Source organism: Macrobrachium nipponense, chromosome 9, assembly GCF_015104395.2.
Source record: "Macrobrachium nipponense isolate FS-2020 chromosome 9, ASM1510439v2, whole genome shotgun sequence".
Lineage (NCBI taxonomy): Eukaryota > Metazoa > Arthropoda > Malacostraca > Decapoda > Palaemonidae > Macrobrachium > Macrobrachium nipponense.
This window is the reverse complement of record NC_061110.1, coordinates 66264683-66287695: the sequence shown is the minus strand read 5'-3', so window position 1 is coordinate 66287695 and position 23013 is coordinate 66264683. Positions and strand designations below refer to the sequence as shown.

Sequence of the window (23013 nt, the reverse complement as noted above, 5' to 3'; positions counted from 1 at the left end):
ATCGTCATTCTCCATAGAAAGCATCCTCTTCTTTCCGTGAACTTCAGCAACATTCTTGGGACCCATGGCTAATAACGAAAGTAATTAAGTTCACACACAACACGATAAAGTAACTTACAGTACAACGAAAGCGAAATCACTAACACGAATTTACGTTAACAAACGAAATATATGTAAACGAACGAATTTCAGGTGTTTACGATAACGCTGCCGCAAAAAATGGTCAGTGAACGCCTTTACATAGAGGCATGATGGGACAGATGCTGACCAATAGGAGAGCAGGATCTTACGACGATGACTAGTATCAGGAACCAATGGGAGAGTGGGAGGATGGTGGTGAGTCTACTGAATTGGCGGCGCGCTGGTTTTAAAATTGTTCTCAGTGGCCCCGGGTGAATCTCGGACTTAACCCTTTCGCAACCTGAATTATTATCGTATACAGAAGCAAAAGAATCTTCGTCTTTGCTTTCGTAACCTGAATTTTTTGTACGTAGGGACTTTCGTATGTAGAGGTTCCACTGTAGATGCAAAGGATGCTTATGAGAAAAGCACTGGTTATAAATCTGTGTGCAACTGAAAAATCTTACCAGGAGTTAAGGGTGATAGTATTGAGTATAGAATATATATACTATCATGTTTTAGAGTTTTCCACTTTTCCAAGCGGTGATTCATAAAACCCTAACCTCAGTTGGGATATCAAATATAGATATGGCAGTTGCATTGCCACACTTTATACCAGGTCAGATGTGGTAAACAAATTAACAATATTGTTCTATGTTCCTAACTAAGAAGACGAAAATTAGTGAAAGAACTGAAATTTTACTACAGAAAGGGATGATTTGTTGTAAAAAAAAAATTACAAATTTAGAATTGAGATCATACATTAAACTGTTTTGATCACAGGGTAGGGGAAGGATGATTTAGTTTCAGATCTTTGAAATGAATTATGTACAGTAAAATGACCAAAATGTAGCCCAGAATCACTAATAGAAATAAATGATACAATGAGATAAAGAATAGTGTTAGACTCCTCGTGTGATGCCAGATTGTAGATTAAGTCAACATTGTCCTGGAACAGTCTCTTGTTCTGGGTAGCCCATAAGAGATATAAAGTGGTATTGTATGACTGGATTAACAAACCCTGAATTGATGAGGGAGGCAGATAAACTATAGCCAGATTATAAGTCAGGAAGAATTTTGGCAACTTAGTTAATGTCAGCCATATTTGAAGTCATTCTGGTTTAACTAGATCCTTGAAAGCATTATGGTATGCTTGCCACACTTGGATCTATGTAAAGAATGCTCTACATTTCTGGGCTGGGTTAAGTAGATTATTTATCATAAAACCTGTGTAAAAATATGCCAAGATTACTTCACAGTGACACTCATTTAAATGAATTCTATAACTTTGTCTGTTGGTTTAATTTGTTTTACTTTTTAGGTTCCTTTCAAGCAGTATGCCATTCATTTAGCTGCTTTGTCAGCATTATGTTTTTCTCAAATGAGCAGGATTTAACTACTGTATTCCATCATTTTCATTCAGTACAAAGTAAATCAGCAGTTAACAGAAACCTTAACAGAAATGTAGTGCAATGCTTGCAATGGCAGTCAAATTTTACCATAGACTATGAGAATAGAGACTCAACCAAGAATGAGGGGTAAATGAAAACCTCGTATGAGAAGCAGCATTAGTCATGCAGTGGTGTGTTATGCCTTTTATGTTTATTAGGTGTTTGGTACTGTCAAGTTGATAGCATCTAAATATGAGTCTTGATCTATTCTTTTTCACTCAAGAAGCTGGCTGATGATGGAGTGTGAGTATTTATATTACTAAAAATTGAAGGTTTGGTATAACCAAATCAGTGATATTTCATATGTAAGTTTTGATGAGTATCACATTTAATCAGCTTTTGTTCCTACGCAATATACAAACCCTCAGTCCTTTACTATAGGAATTACACTTCGGGTTTGTATAGGTAGGAAAAATACAATTTACTTTAAAAATTTTGATATTTTTCTCTATCAAATGTTTTTATGATATTTTTGGTGCTTATATGAAAATTTACTTAAATATTTGCTCATATTTTACAGTGGAAGAGATTTCTTCCTTCTTTTGATAATTTGTGGAGCTTTCCTGTTGTACCTTAGTAATGGATAATCTTTTTCAGTTTTAAAAGATGATTTTATCAATATTTTTCATTTTTTAAAAGTGATTATATCAATATTATGAGCTTATCTGCTAGTACAATATATTCTATATTTCAGGAAGTTTGCAGTTCAGAATTTGTAGTAATAGATTTAACCATAATTTTCATGTTTTAATTGCATTGCTTTTCTTTATATATAATACAAAAGGTCTTCTTCATAATTAATTATCCCCTGGCATGTTCATTACCTTAGCCAGGGTAACTGGAGTACATATTAATACCAAGTACAGATATTATAGGGCTACACCATGATGAAATAAAATATATACAGTAATTATTGATAAAGAGTGTTTAGTAGTACTTTACATCACAAACAATCTCATGAGTGAGAGTATAATAAAATGTGTGAATGTTGAAAGTTTGAATCAATGTTTGCGTCTTCATAACCTCAGAAATCATATTTTAGCCCGTATTTTGTTCCCTGAATATTCCCAGGATCGCCTTTTTTTTGGACATTGAGTAGTGTGACTAGGCATGTGCCTTTTGGATCCTCGGTATGTCTACTGCCCTTTCCTACAGAGGATTGCTATTCCAGTGTTTATTGCTAATTCATTCTCCCTTTTTCTCTGAATTATAATTTATTTCAGAATGTATCACTTCAGTGTTCTCAGAAGTGAGGAAGAAACTGAATGTGAATCTTCAAGGTATTGTGCTAAGGGCAACAGGGGCAAGAGCAAGTTAAGTTTCTTTTTTCCTTGATGATTTAGAAGAAGCTAAAGGGTGTTACTCAACCTTAAGATTTATTGAGTGAGAATATGTAATTGTTTTTGAACCCTGTTTGCCTTCCCCATGGGCACCAACCACAGAGAAGCAGTTGACCAGCTCTCTTCTTCAGGGATAGTAGTAGTCTTCGCCATAAAAAAAAAAGTTTTGTATATCTCTTTGTCGTAGCTTTCCTCCAGTGATGTAGCTCTGCTAGTGGCTTTTTTGTCTCATAACGGAGGAAGAGGAGGAAGCAGTCATAGTTACAAGAGATCAGTTTGGTTCCAGTGGGAAGGAAAATAGCTGATCACTTGACAGTACACCAAGGGCTCCAGCTTCCCATGAGTTGTCATCTACACTGAAAATGCCCATGCCATAAGTACCCTTGACCCTTACCACACCAAGAATATACATTTTAACTCTTCAAAGGACTGTAAAACATTCGGATGAAAACAATTAAGAGAGAGTCATGACTTTAAAAAGATGAAGCTTCCTTTTCAGAGTCTTGACTGTGTGTGTGAGATCTCAATGTAGGAGCTTTCTCATAAATCAAGGAGGAATCTTTAACCAGTTAGCTTAAGTGAGTCTAGCAAAGGCAACCCAGCAAAGCTTTTGTGTGATTTTTCACCAACCATTGCTATCTCAGGCATAGTCAGTACAGACAGTCCCTGGTTATTGTTGGGGTGGGGGGGAGAATTCCCGTTCTCAGCAGGATGCTGTTAAGCGAAAACCGCCATTAACCGAAACTGCAATTTATGGAGCTTATGCCACCAAGTTTTGGTTAATAGCGCCTCTGTTAGGTGTGTTTTGGCCCCATAATTCTATTATCGGCACCTTTTGCCAGCGATAACCGAAACTTGCCCCCCCATGGCGCCATAAATGACAGATTTTACGGAGCTAGACAAGCACCATAAAACCGGGTCGCCATTGACCAAGATCACTGATAACCGGGGACTGCCTGTTATGCACAAATTTGGAGTAAAGACAAGAAATCAGTAAAGGGCATAACATGACTTACAGCTCCCCCTCACTAGTTTTCACTTCTGAATCAAAAGCTATGCTGCTTCAATAAGATTCAAGGTTGTTCTTTACAGGTTCATTATCCCTTATTTTCACACTTATCTCGATAGATACATGTATTATAGTGTGGTTTCTTTGGAAGTTCCTCACCTTATCCATCATGCAGGAATCAATTTTGGGAACCATCAAGTTGTCGATTACTAAGGGGGCCAAGTCATTAGATGTTGGTAAGGCCAGGAGCATAGAGCTGTCACTAAGTTGAACACTGACTTACATTAGAATGGAGTTATTAATCCTCTCTGATTTTGTAACTAGAATTAAGAATTAGTAATCAGGACCTCTTCAATCTCCTTTCTCCATCAAACTTAATGTTAAGCATATGTCCCTGAGTCTGATTATCTAGAGGAGCCCGCTGAGATCTTAGCTACAGTGGAAGGGCCACAATTTTGTATGTTGTGAATACATAATTGTACTTCAAACAGCAAATGGCACCTAATGGAGAACCTACCAGCCAGGACAATCTCTTCCTCTAAGATTTAGGTAAAAAGGGTGACTAGCATTTTTTCTATGAGTCAGTGTTTGTTAAGAGTTAAAGGGAATTTTCTTAAGCCTTCAAATGTTCCTCAACTCTTGACAAGAAGAAGAGTTGATGGTATGGTGACTGACAACTCAACAACAGTGTCATACTTACGGCATCAGGGCTGCACACAATCTGAAACTTTGTTTCAGCTGATACTCAGTCTTTTAGTAGAGACGAACAAGTTCAGTGTAGCATGGTTTGCCCCCAGTAAGGTAAAATGTGATAGTGAATGGTCTTAGTAGGGTAAAGCTGGTCCTGCTTTGGAGTAGTCACTAAATTCAGGTACTATATACAAGGTTCTTTGGCATCTGTGGAGCATTCTGTGGGTAAATCTGTGTTTGATAAGTCTTGACCACAAGCTCCCCCTGTACTGTTCAACTTATTCAACCTGGCAAATAAGGAAAGCAATGACACTTATCCTTGGGATGACCTCAACATTTCCATCTTTCCTGTTCAGCCTTATCAAACAAGTATCGGAGAGGCCCTCAACTTTCAAAAACAGATAAATGATTCAAAAACAGATAAATGATTCTGATAGCTCACTTCTAGCTAAAGGAGTACAGTGGACCCCCCGTATTCGCGTTCTCCAGATTCGCGGACTCACACATTTGCGGATTTCTCTCGGGAACGTTTCCCTGCATTATTCGCGGAAAATTCGCGCATTCGCAGTATTTTTCTATGATAAATATCCACAAATTCCTGGTTTTTTTTATGAATTTCATCATAAAATGCTCTCTTTGTGATAAAACTATTAAAAAAACCATGTATGAAAATTTTTAGTGGGTTTTTCTTGAGTTTTACTAACAAAATAGGCTGTTTTTAGCATTTTTATAGGGGTTCCAAACATTCGCGGATTCTAACTATTCACGGGGGGGTCTGGTACGCATCCCCCGCGAATACGGGGGGTCCACTGTATTGTCTTATGGAGTAGTAGTCTCCTGAACTGGTAGATGCTTCTCAAGCATCTGCACTCTGAACTTATATCTTCCACTTCATTATAAATTGTCTACACCTCTCATGCAGGGCACTGTCAAGAGACGGAGACTTTTGGAATTTAATCACAGTGAATGTCCTCCTATCATCTTCAAGCATATGCTGCTTCAGTTTGCACAAAATATTAGGAAAGTGATTGAGAAATATCTGAGGATCCAGTGGCCACATGCTTAGTGAGACTACCACCTTCTGTCTTGAAATACAAAAGACACATGAACCTGGGAATGTTTTGGGCACATCTAGGCATATTTGTGTTTAACAGTATAGTACTCTGATTGATGATATAAGCAATTTTTTGTTGCCCATTACACACTGTTGTACAAGGGACATTGAATAGAAGAAGATTTGAGACTTGACAAGGTAAATTTCTGCTTGCGTAATACAGCTCCCTCCAAATTACAGCTGTGTTTGTCCTGTAATGACTGCTTTTTAGCTGTAATGGGAATTGGTAATGACTTAATAGGTTTTTGTAGGCATAGTATGAAGTGTGTGGATTTCATAGACGTGATCTGAAGTGATTGCATAATTATAATTAAAATGGAGTGATTGCATCATACATTTGAACCTTCACTGATAAATGGATATTGTGTATAGTAATTTTAGGGAAACTTGGCTGACATTAAAATGGCAGCATCAGTTTCTGCTTATAGTAAGCTATATTATCACATATAACTGCTATATCCCAGTACGTATTGAGAAGGTACATAGGCATTTAAATGATGAGGAATTAATTACGTAATTCCCTACTTTGTTACCTCTTGTATCTTAGTGATAAGGATGCAGTTAAGTACCTTAAGGATGTTGATTCACAGCCTTTTAGAGGATTATTAATTATAACATATATGAAAAAATTTATGCCATATTAGAATATAGTTACTGTACTTAATATTTTTGGAACTGGTTAATTGAAAGTTGAAATATTACAAAATGTAATTTTTATAGTACTGTAAAGCCTTTTACATCCAAGTACTGCTGGTTAACCCAGAAGTATTTTTTGTAGTTCAAAGAACTTTGTTAAATGCCATTGTTCATTATAGAGATTACTTTTTGTTCTCAAAATCATAGATTCATTTTAAAATTTATTCATAGCAAATCCAGACTGCAAGTGAATCCAGAAATGCAATTTTGTTAAAATTATAAGTGAAAATTTCAGTAATAAGTTGCTATACCATTATTTTCTTGAAAGCCAGTAACAGGTTAAGATAGTTTGTTTATTAGTTTTACTATATGAATGTCTGTGACTTTTGGTAGCAAATAGACACTTAGATTTTTTTAAGGTTAAAAGTTTTAATAAGTTTTTTAGAAATGAATTATTTTTGGGAATGTTAAAGTGCACTGTCTCTGGATGCTGATGTAAATTAAATTGACTGGAATACATTGACTGGAACACAATGTAATTTTGAATTTTAAAGGTACAATATCTCATAATTTGGAATATAAAAAAACTCAGTTTTGTCTTATATCTTTTCATAATTTATCTTTTGTTTGAAATAGTTTTTTAGGTTTATGTTATTTAGCTTGCTCTTAAGTTGTGTGACTGCATTGCATTTGTGTGTGTGTGTGTGTGTTTTTTTACCACTGTTTGAATCATCTCAAAAGTAAATTCCAGGCGAAAGGATAAATTCCCCACGGTTGGTTCATATTAATAAAGTCATTATATTCTAATCTTCTTTAAATATGGCCTCTTGACCTGGCTAATTACAGGTTGGAATGGGTGGATGGTTCACGGGGTATTCATTTCGCTGTCAGCCAGTTGATTACTCCAACAATCCATCTGCCATACGTGTAAGTCATATTGAGGTGGTCAATCAAAGACGGGAATACAAAGTATTGGCTTTATGTAAGCCATTTGTTGTTGTATAGGTCTAGTAGGATTGTTGCCGTTGGGCCTTTAGGTAGGTGACTTAAAGAAATACTTTTCCAGATTTGTAGCCTTTTTTTTTTAAACAGCTCAGGTCAGAATTTGCAGAAACACATATGATGATAATAGAAACTTCAGGTAAAAGCACGACTGGCATGATACTGACCGAAGAGGAGAACGATGTCCGACATTTGACCCAGAACTGCCGTCACTCACTCACAACTTGATATGTCATGACCTACCTTCTGTTGAAAGATTAAAACCACATCCTGCAGTTTTTACTTATCAATAAAAATTCATTGCTTACATATTTATATGTCTTGAAATAAAGAGGCATATAAATATGTATGGCTGTGTTTGGCTAATGATTTAGTCTGTATGAAGTCTTTAAAAATTCAATGAACACATAAAAAACACTATTAGCAATTTATACTCTATTGCACAGGGCTTGAATTTGTGGTTAGAACCTTTTCACAGTAGGGTTTATGTTGTACAGTACAGTATTTCAGAATATCGTGTTGCATTTAACCATGTATTGTATGTAATTGTGATCATGTTATTAATTTTAAAAAATTAAAATACTCTAAGGGACAATTCACGTAAAATAGTACATTAGCATTGTAGTTAACAAATGCATGAAGTTTATTATATTTAAAGTATAGCACAATTTATTGATTAAAAGTTAAAATGGATGCTTAAATATGAATGCACAAAAGATCGTAAAAAAGATGCTGCTGATAACACCATACCTGTGGTGTTCATTTATGCGTTTTGTTATTTTGAGGGTTTTTCTTTTTTTTTTGTATGGTATTATAAATGCAAAAAGACAAGATTACTCTAGATATAACAAACCTAACCCTGTTCAATATTTAACATTGCCCACTCCAGACACAACAAAATAAAGATTTTATTGAATATCACCTGAAGAGGCAGAAGGCTGTGTTGACCACATCATCCCACACAGTGCAGAACTTAAGATAATTTTATTGATGTGACTAAACATTTATCGACATTATGTACACAATCATCCCAGTATTGTCATGACAGTTTAGTAACTTTATTACAGACACTCTTACAGTCCATGTGGATATTTGGAGATCAGAATTTTGCTGCTTATGGCAGTATACAGTATTTGTTATTCTGATGCTAAGAGTTAGAGCTTGTCTGTATATTGAGGTGTGAATCTTAGGGGTTGTGTGATATTGTGGTTATTATGAGGGTAGTCACTGGTGAATCATACTTTGGCAGCATCTAGTGAATGTAGCTTTATAATCTTGATGCTTTTTATGTTTAGGATAATTGCATGTTTTTCAGTCTGTTGTGTGGGCTGTACGTAATTGTTTGTCTACGTCCATTCACTTCTTTATCGACTGTCTTGTGTTTGTTGCTGTATTTTAAGTCTTGTTTCCACAAGGATAATTGAAATTATTTTGATATTTCAGGTTCAGCCTTTTTTGTTGTGTTTTTGCTTCTACTGTGACCTTTACTTTCTCCAGTGATATGTTCACTTACATTTTCTATATACGTACCGTATCAGACGCTTTTTCATGAAAGGTGACTCTGCTTAGTATGAATGGCGAGCATGATTTTTATTATGTATATACACATATACATACATATAGTGTATATATATATATATATATGTATATATATATATAAATATATATATTACAGTATATGATATGTATGTGCACTGAAAACATTTATATGGAACACAAACTATGTTTTATTTGGTTACTCAGTGGCAAAAGATAAGGAAAACTGCAAATATCCAGGAAATTATGAGAAGACCTGCAAACTGTGTCTACTGTACCTTATTTTTCATGTCTATCTTTGAACTAAGGTACTCTTACCTACCACTGTACCAGATCCTGATGATCTGCAGGAAAGGTCTATATAATGGTATAAAAGTGGCTGTACCTTAGTGCATGCATAACATTATTTGGTTACAGTTTGGAATGGGCGGATGGTTCCGGGGCTACTCCTACCGTTGCCAGCCAGTCGACTACTCGGAAAACCCTATTGCCACCAGGGTAAGCTAACTGAAGGCTTGCATCCAATCTTTTTTTTTAGTCTGCAAATTTTAACAGCTATGGGGTTGAAGATATTTAATACTGTAAATGCTGTCATAGTTGGAAATAATATTTTTATTTTATTTTATTTTATTTATTTTTTATTTTATTTTTTTGCAATAAATACTGGTATGAACATTTACCCTCTAATTGTATATTTAAGTGGTGAATTTAGTCTACATCCTAAAGTAACGGTGTTGCACTACAGCTAATGTATGCTGTGACCTTTGCAGTAATTACATATGGCTTAGAGGAGATCTAATGGCATCAAATTGCTTTGATTTACTAAGAATTTTGCATGTAGGATGGTTGGAATATTTACTTTCTTTTCATAAGACTACTCATTTTCCTTTTAGTTACAAAAAATACAAATTGTACAAATTTAACCAGATAAGATGCATGTGATGTAAAGAATCTTGGTGCCATTAGATTTTGTTTTGGTTGGTATTTTCTATCCATGAAATGCATGAAAATAGTTCATGGTTGTATAAAATATCAGAGAAGCATAGTGCTGTTTTGTTCACCAGCTCATAGAAGCTGTCAAACGCATACTTCAAGCTCATTCATTTTTCTTTTGAATTTTATTTTACTACAGTGAATGTTATTTCCGTATATTACATTAAATTGTACTACTGCAATTAGAAATTTGAGAAATTTTTGTAGGTGTTTATTCTAATCTCTTACAGTTTGTAGACCAGTACATGATTAGTTATTCACATTGTCATACAATATTTAGTCAGGAAGATAACACCTTGAAAATATATTTTTGTTTTTTAATTCTTATAGTCGGGGCTCAATATACATTAACGATGCCCCAAGACTGTGCAGGCTTTAAGGTTGGCCAATTTAAAAAATAAAATCGCTTTAAAGAGGAAGATATGCAATGTATGTGGAATAAAAACAAAATTCTGTACCTTCCATGTGAAGTTGAAAGTGAATATTTCCAACCCGGGCCTCCTTTTCTATGACACTCATAAAAATATGCTTATTTTAGCAAGTTATACATGTCCTTTGTAATAATTTTTATTTTGTAAAATTACAGTTACAGCTGGGAAACTATAAAAAAGGATAGGAACTAAAACGAACACAAATCCCTGAGTATATTTATGGGTAAATAGATACAAGGTGCGCAAGGATGGGGAGATGTGGTACATTCCCCCCTAAAATACCAGGTCTTGCTAATCTCCCTCGTATCCTAAACTGAGGTTTTAGTACGTATTGCCATATGAATTACCATAAGTTGTTTATGGACCATTCGAGAATGTTTTTGCGCAAAATTTGTTCAAAGATTATGGCACAGAATGACAGTACTCTTATGAGCTGAACTAGGGCGTTTCATATGCAATATTAGGGATCATGAGAGCCCTGCTGTCCATTAAGGGTTAATTAGACTGATGCAGCTGTTTTTTGATGGGTTATGGGAAATTCATATAGCAGCAAAGAATTTTGGTTTTGTTGCTTTGCAATTTTATTGTACAGAGATAGCAACTAGGGTTCGAACATTACCGATACATATTTTCATTGCCGAGAAATTACCATCAAACTCTTACATAGATTTGTAGTAGGAATCTAGCTTTTGAGATTATTTTTGATTGCATGTGCCTTAACCAGGCAAGTTAGTGAACCCCATGAACCTTGCTTAAGACATACTGATCAGCTGGAAGTCTAGGGTCTTCACCTTTGTTCCAGATTTCATCACCCGAACTTGTATCCCTGGCAAGAGAATGATTACTTCATATTCTATTGTGTCTCCTGGCACTCTTTTGACTTCAGCGCCCCGGTGGCGTGGTTGGTATGGTGGTGGCATGGCATCCCACCCTTGTGGTCGCGAGTTTGATTCTCGGCCATTCCATTTAGGAGTGAGAGATGTGTATTTCTGGTGATAGAAGTTCACTCTCGACGTGGTTCGGAAGTCACGTAAAGCCGTTGGTCCCGTTGCTGAATAACCACTGGCTCCATGCAACGTAAGAACACCATACAAACACAAACAAACAAACTCTTTTGACTTAATAAATAAATTTGGTAAATTTGCTAACAAATATGAATCCAAGCCATTGCAGGATAAATTACTTGGCAACTAAACACTTTCTGGTTTTTACGTCTGAATCCATTGACGCAAACCAGAATCCAATCTCTACAATAATTGTGGAGAATATGCAACTCTAGGTAAAAAAAATTGCACTTTCATACAGAGATACACTTAAACATACTACAAGTAGCACAAATACTAGTTGTAATTTTTTTAAATCGTGCTTCCTACACAATCACTGGTGTCTCATTACTAACTTTTGTTGTTGTTTATAATTGTAAATATGAAAACCCTATATCAAATCATTGCAGTTATTTCTGAAATTCAGGTATGTACTGTACCATGCTAAAATAACAATACACAGCACATAAAATAAAGAGTACGTAAGCTGACAGACATTCATATAATTGGTAATGAAAATAGTACAGTTCACTTTTAATCTACAAATGAGCTTGAGAATGTCTACAATAATTTAATGATTTTTTGCTATGGTACGAATGACAGCATATATATGCTGTCATTAATACTGTAGTGAAAAATAATTGAATTTAGTTTTCTATTTTCTCAGTTTGTCTGATGATTGCATGTAAATTGAACTTGTGTGAATGTCTATCTATTGGTCTGTCTTTTTCCTCCCTCTGTCTCTTTTGCATTATGTATCGTTATTTTACTGCATTTTGATAACGTTAATATCCCTTAATAAAATTGGGTTGTGTAGATTTGTAAATACTATAGTGTATTTCAAATTTACCCAGAGTTTCAAGCAATAATATACAATAGCCTAAGCTCAAGTAGCTTATGGCATGTTTTGGACAGTGCAAAGAATTTGTAAATTTTTGTATGTCATATTGAGTAACAATAGTATTTTTGTAATACTGTACGTGTATCTTTAATAAGCCTTGCACACATACACGTTGCATAAGTGGATGAAATGTTTTCTTACATTTTTTTAGATTTTTATTGCAAAATGCTAAAATGCAATACAAAACAGTAGCTGCTCGTTCAAGATGCTAATAAAATGCAATACAAAACAGTAGCTGCTTGCTCAGTATAAAATAGAAGGACAAATGCACAGTCACACTGATATGCAGTGTTTATATTTTTTTATTATTATTATTCCTGCCTGTGCTGTTGCATTCATTACTAAACTTGCAAGCTTACAAGACCTTCCTCACAACTTTCAGTGAAATAATGCTACATAGCAAGAGGGAAGAAATAATGAGACAGATTTTGACAAGATTGCTAGACCAACTCTTGGGTGTCATGTAGCTTATATTACTGGTTTTACTTATTGAGAGGCCAGATCCCAAACTGTCCATTATGTTGAGGTGGTATGTGAAGTACTTCTTTTGGAAAATAATTGCTATTATAATTAATATCTTATTTTATTAAATAATTTGTGTAGATATCACCAAGGTATTTTCACTGAAAATACCATGTTGTAACTTTATTTTGCCTTTTGGATATAAAAGCAATCATGGTACTAAAGGGGGAATTGCATCTGCCATTTCCTCTCACATCACTGAGTTGTGTAAAGACTGACTTTATTATGATGTGTGGGATGGTGAGGGTACACTCATGAAGGTCTTAAGCCACTATCTGGTCCTAGAACCAGGTACTCATATATTAAAGTATTTTTGTCAACCTTGCCCTTTTCCTAGATTGATGCTAAGTATGTTGTTTTCTTTACATGTGGCTACTTTATGTCTCGCTATTCTTTATGTGCTTGATATTACATATTCTTCTTCAATTATGATACTTTTCAACTATCATATTACTATATGATATATATATATATATATATATATATATATATATATATATATATATATATATATATATATATATATATATTATAGTGTGTGTGTGTGTGTTTGTTTCACATGTAAAAAGTAATAGCTATGGTAAGCAAAGTAAATTCCTACTATGTAGTGAAAGGATAGTTAAGTGAACAATTAAGTAAATAATGTAAATGATTTAACTAGAGTAAACTGCAGATAAGTGTGTGTATATATATATATATATATATATATATATATATATATATATCATATATATATATATATTATCATATCATATCATCTATATCTATCTATCTATCTATCTATCTATCTATCTATCTATCTATCTATCTATCTATCTCTATCTCTATCCTCTATCTCTATCTCTATCTCTATCTAATCTCTATCTCTATCTCTCTCTCTCTTTGTCTCTCTCTCTCTCTCTCTCTCTCTCTCTCTCTCTCTGTGTGTGTGTGTATTATACCTGGCTCAAAGTGTTTTTCATAAATATAATTCACACTATTACAATATTTATTAATATAGATAGGTCTAAAAGTACACATACATATATGAATGAGACACCTGACCATATACCTGCAGGAGGTCTGAATACTCATCTTAGTTCTGTCAGAATTAGGTAACTGATATGTAAAAATGTTTTACCTGGATTGCATTATATTCTACTGGCGTCCTTTAGCATTATTTCAGTACATTTAGTCTGTTTTGTACAATAAGAAACTTAGATAATTATTTTGTATTTCCTCTTTTGTTAATATATGGTCCCATGCCTTGGAGATTCTTCTCAAGACTGTGGTACTCTTTAATTATTGTACAAATGCACAGCACAGTATTTATATATAAAATGATGTGAAGCAAAGTCTAATCAAGCTTTTGCTGTATAAGCAAGTGATTAAAGATTATATTTTTAAGCCTTAAATGGTAGCTCAGCTAAGTGAACATGATTGTGTATTTTAAGAGGAACAGCCAAATGAAAAGTAAAGTAAGTAGAGAGTATGTAGTGCATATATTCTGTATTCTGTAAATGAACAAAAATGAAATGATGCAAATCTTATTATCTGCTTGGTATATTATTCAACGATTTCTTAACATTTTCCTTTTGATTGTGTTTACATAATATTAGGTGACATGTTTATATACAGAATAACAAAAAAATTGTATACACATTATGCTATCAATGTTGAATTAAATGACTGTATGTTACGGAGATAAATAAGCATTCAATGTTTCTGCAAACAATTTAGTGATTGATGGTCTATATTTGGATCTGCAGCATACACTTGTTTATTTTGAGTAACTGTTTTTCACTGTTTCCTGTTGTATAACTTAAGATTCAGAAATTGTAGCTTTGAAGTTTGCTGTTATTGTGGGAAGAGTTTATTGTATATTTTTACATATGATTTTGCATGCTATTAGTAATAGTTAAGCATTATAATTGCATGCTTAGCATAGACTTCATTTGAGGTGTATATTAATTCTGTATTTTGGTATGATAGTTTTTAGTAGTGTATGGTAATGGGTGCTTGGTTTGTATACTTGTTGCCACATAGTATATATTTTTATATAACTTGTTTTTCTTTCACTCACATGTTTATGCACATATAAAATTTGCATGAAGTTATCTAGTAGTGAATTCTTGATGCAGCCGGATTCCCTAAAAATAGCATATCTGACCTTTCCTTAGCTCTGGAAAGTTTAATGTATATCTAGGTTCCCATATTTTTCCATGGTGATTTTTTCTTAGGACCACTTACTTTTATGAGAAGATGTTATGATAAATTATTTAGTTTGTGAGTCATAGGAAAAAATGTTGTGCAGATTAAAAGGTGTCAAAATGAAATACATGAAAATTTTAGCATTTTATTGCAGTGTACACCTATTGAGAGGTGTTTATGTAGATTCCATTTCGGGAATTGTAGTTACAAACGATACCTCTTTTTGTACAACAAAAGAAAGATGGGTCTTTATCCTTCAAAATTACTCTAAAGTTAATCAAGAATTCATACTGGGGAATTGAATCTTTAAAGCACCTATGTTTTAGTGTATGGTTATCCTTCACACATCTGTATTTGTTTTGTTGTTGTTATTGTTGTTGTTGTTGTTGTTGTTGTTGTTGTTGCTGTGCTTTCTTAGTTTTCTTTTCTCTGTATTTTTGCACCAAGGACACAGACTGACTACTGACATGGTTTTTTTGTTTGAACACAATGTCATGTGCTGCCATAGTAGCAGTGATTTCGATGGTAACAGGTCACTTTCATACTCAAGTTCATAAATGCAGCTGATATTAGGAAAGGCAAGTACAGTATTAGTTACATATTTTAAGAACTTATTACAGTGATTTATTTATTTTGCATAATTATTGTATTAATACTTTTTTATATCCACAAAAAGGTTCTAGGTTTGAGAATTTGGGCCTAATTACTAAGTATTATTCTGCCTAGGTATTTTAGTTTGTAGAATTGTGTTTTTGAGAACTGTAATGCATGTCCATGAATTTATTGAATAAAATTTCAATTTAATGTATCGTAGCAAAAGCTGGCAGTTGAGTAGATAGGGTTATACTTATAGACTTGTGAGTGATGAATTTAGAAGCATAACCAAGTTACTCTTAATGACCTATTATGTTTCAGTAAGTATCTAAACTTATTAGGAAATTTTTTATGTAATAGGAGATTTTTCTTACATAATGTTATTACAAAATGGAATAGCCATCCAGAGGTTAGTGGTAAGTATGAATGTATCTTGAGATTTGAATGTACTCTTCCATAGATTTAAAATATTGTTAGTAGAAGCAATATTTTAAGTTATATCTTAAAAGCAGCATAAAAAGGTAAAGTACAAGTTACTGAATGACCATTTCTAGATATTTTTGGAGGGAGAGTAGCTTTGTCAACAAATTGTTTAGGTGTTTTAATTGCTTTTTATCATAAAGTATTTTGAAAGGAAATATCTCTAGTTTAAAGTGTTTTGAAAGAAAATTTAAAGTAAATCTAATTTGTAATATATTTAAAGAACTGGTGTTTGTTTTTCTTTTATTTTTCTTCATTGCCATTCAGGAAATGTAATACATATGTACAGTATTCATTTTAATTTCTCAACTAACATACTGTTTAATTTCAGAATTTCTTTGTGAATAGTAATGGGTTTTCTTCACACATTATAACTGTATTTTCAGAAAATCATGAGATTATGTAGTTAGCATTGTACTTTTTTGTTCTTTTTCAAGCCAGAAGTTTTCAGTGCAATACCATTTAATAAAGAATGTCATTTAGTATATGGAAGAACTTTTGTTTTTTAATTAAGGTAAATTTAATTTTTCATTTAGAACGTAAATGCCTTAACATGTGCCATACAAATCCAGAATTAGTTCAATCAGTTTTGCTCTTATTTACATAATTTTTTTAGTACATGAGCTATAAAAGTTGTACACAAAATTACCTCATTCTGATTTTGCTCAGCATCAGTATCAAATAATTTTTAGTTTTTAAGTAGTTTCAGCTTAGCTGTTGAATTACATCTACTATGCATTAGATAGTCTTGAAAGTTCAAAGAAATAAACTCGTTAAATAGGGAGGAAATAATTCATTATTTTGTATAATGATGGCAAGTTAAAGTATTCAGTAATTGAAGTAACTTTTTAATTGATTTTTTCTATTTTAACACTTGTCAGTAATAGATGGTTGTGACATTTATTTCAGATGATGTAACGTATATTAGAATGTTGCTTTTACCTTAGCTTTTCTTATGAAAGCAATGCAAAGTATCTTCCATATACGTACTGTGTAATTACAAGTAAGCTTTACAATAAGAAAATTTAGAGCATTGATAAATCATTTTAATTGTAGATGCCAAAGTAGAAATATGGTAATTTACTTAGCTTTAATATGCTTGATCTTTTATTTTAGATGGTCCATGCATCTTGGTGGTACTATTTCTCCAAGTTCACAGAATTCTTTGATACAGTAAGTATATTTTTTAATGATTGTTACTTCAATAATTATGCTTAATCTTTCTAATGTATCTGTTTTTCACAAGATATATACGTATGTTGAATTAGTGATTATTGCTTTTTGTGTTTTATCAGTGGTTATGTCATTGCTTCAATAGCAATGTATCAGTGAATGGAGTTTGTCCTCTTTTTATATGGAATTTGAACAAAATATTTATCAGTTTTGCCAGAAATTACATTAGCTGTACTATGTAGATTTTATGTTATCACTACTTTTACATTTTGGTGTAGAAAAAGTGTGACTGTAGAGGTGTAATTTTGCACAAACTAATGAATTTAAGCTTGTGAGCATTCTGGTTTTTCTACTTTTCTAGCATTGTCATACTATCACTTCTACCATAGCCCGAACCATTTACTTTTTAATATTACTCTGGAAGATCATTTTTTTTAACACTTTCATGCTCCCTCAAATGGTGATGAAGTTTTTTGCTGCATTGTACATAGAATCGGGAGAATATGTTTATACAGCATACTTAGTGTCATCGTCAAAGTTTGTTTTTTCACAACCCCATTGATTGTAATAATTATGCCCATATTATCTTGTCCCCTCCTACGTTTACCAATCATCTTCTGTTGGACAGAAGATAGTCCCATCTTTAATGTGCCCTGTTGATGCTGAAGTATGCCCCAATCAATTACCTTATTTTATCATGAACCTGCAATGCTTATATGAGATTTTTTCACTCCCCAAGTGTTTACTTCTTATAGGATTGCTATTCCTTAAGCAAAACTAATGCACATTGAGTATTTATTTCTGCCCTTCTCTTCTTCACTTTTACATTATACTGTTTATAAGTAACAAAAGATTGAATTTTTCATGAGGAACAGTTCAGTTGCTGGTATCATCCTGTGGCTCACTGGTGCCTTTAGGAATGTGTCTGTGGCTAATTTCATTGTTGATTATTCTTGAAATGTTGCTCTTTTAGCTTATGCTTTCAGTTTCACATTTTTTCTAGAATTCAAAGGGTTACTTATTTTTAGCAGTAGAGCAGAATTAATAAAAAGTTGTTACCTAATCATCACTTGCCTCATTCACACAAAGGTTTAGTGCATTATAATATTAGTATATTATATATTTATATATATAATATATATATGTATATATATATATATTCTAATAGTATATATTATATGATATATATTATATATATATTATATATATTATATATTACATATATATATATTATATATGATATCTATATATATATATATATATATATATATATATATATATATATTTATATATATATATATATATATATATATATATAATGCACTAAACCTTTGTGTGAATGAGGCAAGTGATGATTAGGTAACAACTTTTTATTAATTCTGCTCTACTGCTAAAAATAAGTAACCCTTTGAATTCTAGAAAAAATGTGAAACTGAAAGCATAAGCTAAAAGAGCAACATTTCAAGAATAATCAACAATGAAATATATATATATATATATATATATATTATATATATGATATATTAATATATTAGATATATATATATATATATATTATATTATATAGAATATATAAGATATAATACTATATATATATTCTATAATATCTATGATATATAAATATATATATTATATATATATATATTATATATATATATCTATATATTATATCTATATTATATATAAGATTATATATATATATATATATATAATATATATCTATATATATACTATATATATATATCTTATATATACTATATATATATACATATATATATATATACATACATACATATATATATTTTATAAACCTTAATTTTACCCTTTATACTGTTGGTATGAGCTTACCTCCCAAGTGTTACCATTTAATAGAATGGTTATATGAATTTTTATTCAATTTTAAATTACTACATCAGTCTTGTCTTAAAAATGAGTAGTTGTTCCTCATTTTAGTATTCATGCTGTCCTTGTATTTTGAGGTTTATTAATTCTGTTAATCACTTTTCCTATGTAAAGTTATTTCTTTCAATAATTATTTGTTACACAGTGTACTGTGGGCCTTTTTCTCACTGTCCTATAGTTTCAATAGTGTTGTGAAATTGTATTTTAATTTATGTTCATTTTCTGTGCATTTGTGCATTATTATACCCCAGTGTGTGTCTAGGGATTTCCAAGAAGGCCTATCTTGCAACTGTGTCATCCCTAAACAGGGAATAATATTTTCTTTTAGTTGTTGTGTTCTTTCCTCATCACTCATGAGCTATGCTGTTTTTGGTTGACCCTGTAGAAGAGAATGTTCAAGGCAAATGGAATTTTGTCACAGGTTTGTTGAGTGAAACTGGTTCTCGCTTGCACCTGCTATCTAGGCCATTGTCACTGATCACTTGGCTGCCTGTATGCTGCTCCACACCTGTCTTGCCTGTTGTCAGACCCACTCTACCCATGCATTGCCTAATCATCTAAATTGCTGATAAGCAGGACTTTTTCTGTTATGCCTCCTGTAGTGGCGTTAGTCATCCTGTAAGTGTTCTTTCAATGAGAACCAGCTGCTTCAGTAGTAGATACTGTCCTGAGCATGACTTTCTTTCTAAATGTTGATATCTTTGTACACAGCTGGGCCACTACTTTAGCTTGAAAACATGTGGAAGCTTATCATGTTGGTTATGTTCCTTCCTCTATCTAGACTGGTCACCATTCAGGAGATCCATCTGTAGTCACCATGTAGATGACCCATCCTTAATGTCTTCAAGGGATCTTTAAGGATTTGTGTTTTTCCAGCTCTTCCTCCTCATGACTCCAGCAGTCACTGATAGTTTGACTGCCACACCTAAAAGTCATCTCCCTTTTGGCTTATGCAGTGACCATGACTGCCATGGCTCCCACAGTTTGGTGAAAAGTTAAGATTATGGAGTCTTAAAGGCAGGACTGCAACAGTGCCCCTTCATCTTTCAGTGAGGAGTCTAGTGATTTTGACTTTGAGAAAGTTCCATCTTTGACTTTTGGGAAATAATAGAAGCCTAGTGACGATAAACAGCCTTTAAAGTTAGTGAGGATGAACAGCTCCTCAGATTCTTGTTTGTCCTTGTTACAGTTTATCAACCTGGGAGAAGTAGTCAGTAACCTCTGTGCTTAGCTGTGACATTTTCTGTTTCTTTTCTTCAAGTGACAGCTAACTTTTTATCAACATTATATGTCAGGTACATCAACTATACTGACAGCTAACTCCCTGCTGAAGTCACTGTCAACATTTGCTCTGATGGCATACTTCTAGTTGAAAAGCCAGTTGATGCTAGTCAACTGAAATGAAGACAGCCAATGAGCAACCCTGGCCTTCCAGAATAAAGCCTTCTTGTTGGAATTCCATGATAGGTTTGTGAAATTATCTTAGATAACCCTGTAATATCTGTGTCGGACTTGCATCTATTCCTGTTTTGTAATGGTTGTTGCTGATGTAAGCCTTCAGTAGGAGGAACAGGAAAGCAGCAAGGGTAGTGATTAATTTGTGGCCACCCCCCCCCCTTTTTTTTTTCTTCTTCTTCTTCTTCTTCTTCTTCTTCTTCTTCTTCTTCTTCTCTTCTTCTTCTTCTTCTTCTTCTTCTTCTTCTTCTTCTTCTTCTTCTTCTTCTTCTTCTTCTGGACAGTTGTCACAAAGATTTCACCAGTTTCTGGGTTGTCCCATGCAAACTCTTAGTAATCCCCTCTCGTCCACAGTGAATGAGACAGGAAAGATTGTTATTCCAGCAGTTCCACACTATGTCCAACTGACCTAAGTATAGCCACTGGATGTGATTGGTTTTTTGCTCTTGGAATTGTCCTAGACATCAGATGGTTTTGCCAGGCAGTGGTCAGTGGTGTATACATCCATTGTCCCTTTAGATTAGTTGTCAGTCTTTTAGCAAATGTGCCTATGGAGAGTGGGAGGTGGCAGGAGAATGGTTAACTTCAACAATACCTGTTACCTATATTTAATGTAGGCAGGAAGTCTTTGTGCTAGATGTACCAAGTGTTACTAAGCAGAACGTAGCTTTCCTCTTCCCTGGTCTAGACAATAAAGTTTGACAGGCACTTCTTTTGAAGACCTCTTATCTTTCTACACCCATCAGGTGGACTCCTACTAAGTTGCAGTTGCAGCCCAAGATAGGGAGATGAATGAGATCATCATGCTTTACAATGTCCTTGACTTAAGGAGAGTGGATATCTTGTATTGTGTAAGATATTTCTTGAAGGACAAAGAGATATTATAGAATTTCCTCCTCATTTTGAAAACAACTTGCAAAGATGCAATTTACAGAAGTAGTTTAACATTACTCAGCCTCTGATGGATGGATATTTGTCACCTGAATTTCTAGATATTGTAGCAAGATACTGGAAAAATTAAATAGGTAGTAGGTATACCTAACTGTAATGGGTTATTGATTCCCTATCAGGAAACAAGCCTCTATATGGATGATGTCATTGATAAGGAATTAAGGAGATTTTTTTTTCCAATGGGCAGGAGTTGGTTGTCCTTTATCCAAGCATTCTGGCAAGTTCATAATCCTCTGGCCAAGTGGTGTCAGTCCCAGGTTGGGCACCTTTGGTTATGGGAACAAATGGTTCTGCACACCTGCTTCAAGTTTGTCACCATATCCACAACTCTCAAACTTCTGGCAGACAAAAACTACCAAAAGACTACCCATTCTTAGCCTTGGAAGATGATATCAGTGACTTTTACAATGTCATGACTCTTGTCATCTTTTTTGGAAAAAAAATTTGATGTTATAGACATGTTGAGTTGAGTTAAGAACATAAACTTATTGAGTAACTATTTGTTGGTTGTTACAGTATGGGGTGCCACAATCTTCCTCGACTTGAAGACCTTTTTCTTTGTTGTCCAAATATTTGATTGCTCGTAGTAGGAAGAATTCTTGGTATGATACCTGAAAACTTGACAGCAGTTGCATACCTATGAATTGGATGGTAGTTCCTCTGGGGGCTTTGTGTTGGATGGAAGTCATTTTCTTCATAGAGGCATTGATAAACGATTTGCATAGGTTCATTTTTGGTTGTTGCCTTATTTACTGATGGCTTCAGCATAGGAAAGATGTTCTGCTGGTAGGGTGGCCACTGAACTCCCAAGATCTTCATGACTTGTTGACATTTGGAAATGTACAACCGCAAGGGTCTTAGCAGCCTAGATGCTACATCTTTGGGACAAACTGGTCAGTTTCATCTCCCACTGCTATATATTGCATCGTAGCCTCCCTCCTAAATATTAATTCAGGCACATAAATTATTAATGGGGTACATAAATTATTAATGGGGTTGTGATAAAATGCTCTCTTTATATGAAGCAAAATTGGGTTTTTATACAAACCCAGTAATCATATAGTGAGTGTCCTCCCTTCAGTACCCTCAAATCTCACTGCCTCACATTCAGTTTTCAAGGAAAGTGAGGTATGTAATTGGTTTCTACTAGAGGGTACTTCTTGGTCTCACTGTGTTCTCCAGTCTGACTGGTATAAGACAAACATGACAAAAGTCTTCACAATAATATGAGCATATCTAAGTACTAATGGGTTTGTATGAAAAAACTTTCACATTTTCTCGTAATGGGGTTAGGTGAAGGAGTTCTCTTCATTCTTCTGATGTCTGTACACTGGCTTTCTATTTAGTTGAAATGCATATTATTGCCCCCTTTTATTTATTTTTTTTCATTAACTCTGGGGTCCCCCAAATAGTTATGTAATTGGTATCATTTTAATATTACCACATCTTGTAAGCAATTACTTTCTCTCTCATCCTATAT

At 33.6% G+C, this 23013-nt stretch overlaps 1 protein-coding gene across 2 annotated transcripts in view; it reads left to right on the top strand.

Moving 5' to 3' along the window:
- LOC135218434 (very long chain fatty acid elongase AAEL008004-like) overlaps positions 1–23013 on the top strand; it is a 91048-nt gene that overhangs the window by 54103 nt on the left and 13932 nt on the right. The window contains exons 4-5 of one of the 2 annotated variants that reach the window (XM_064254745.1): positions 9316–9396; positions 17169–17225. In XM_064254745.1, coding sequence (XP_064110815.1) covers positions 9316–9396; positions 17169–17225 — 138 coding nt within the window. Of the gene's footprint in view, positions 1–7206; positions 7288–9315; positions 9397–17168; positions 17226–23013 lie in introns of both variants that reach the window. The other variant, XM_064254744.1, reaches the window with a different exon arrangement.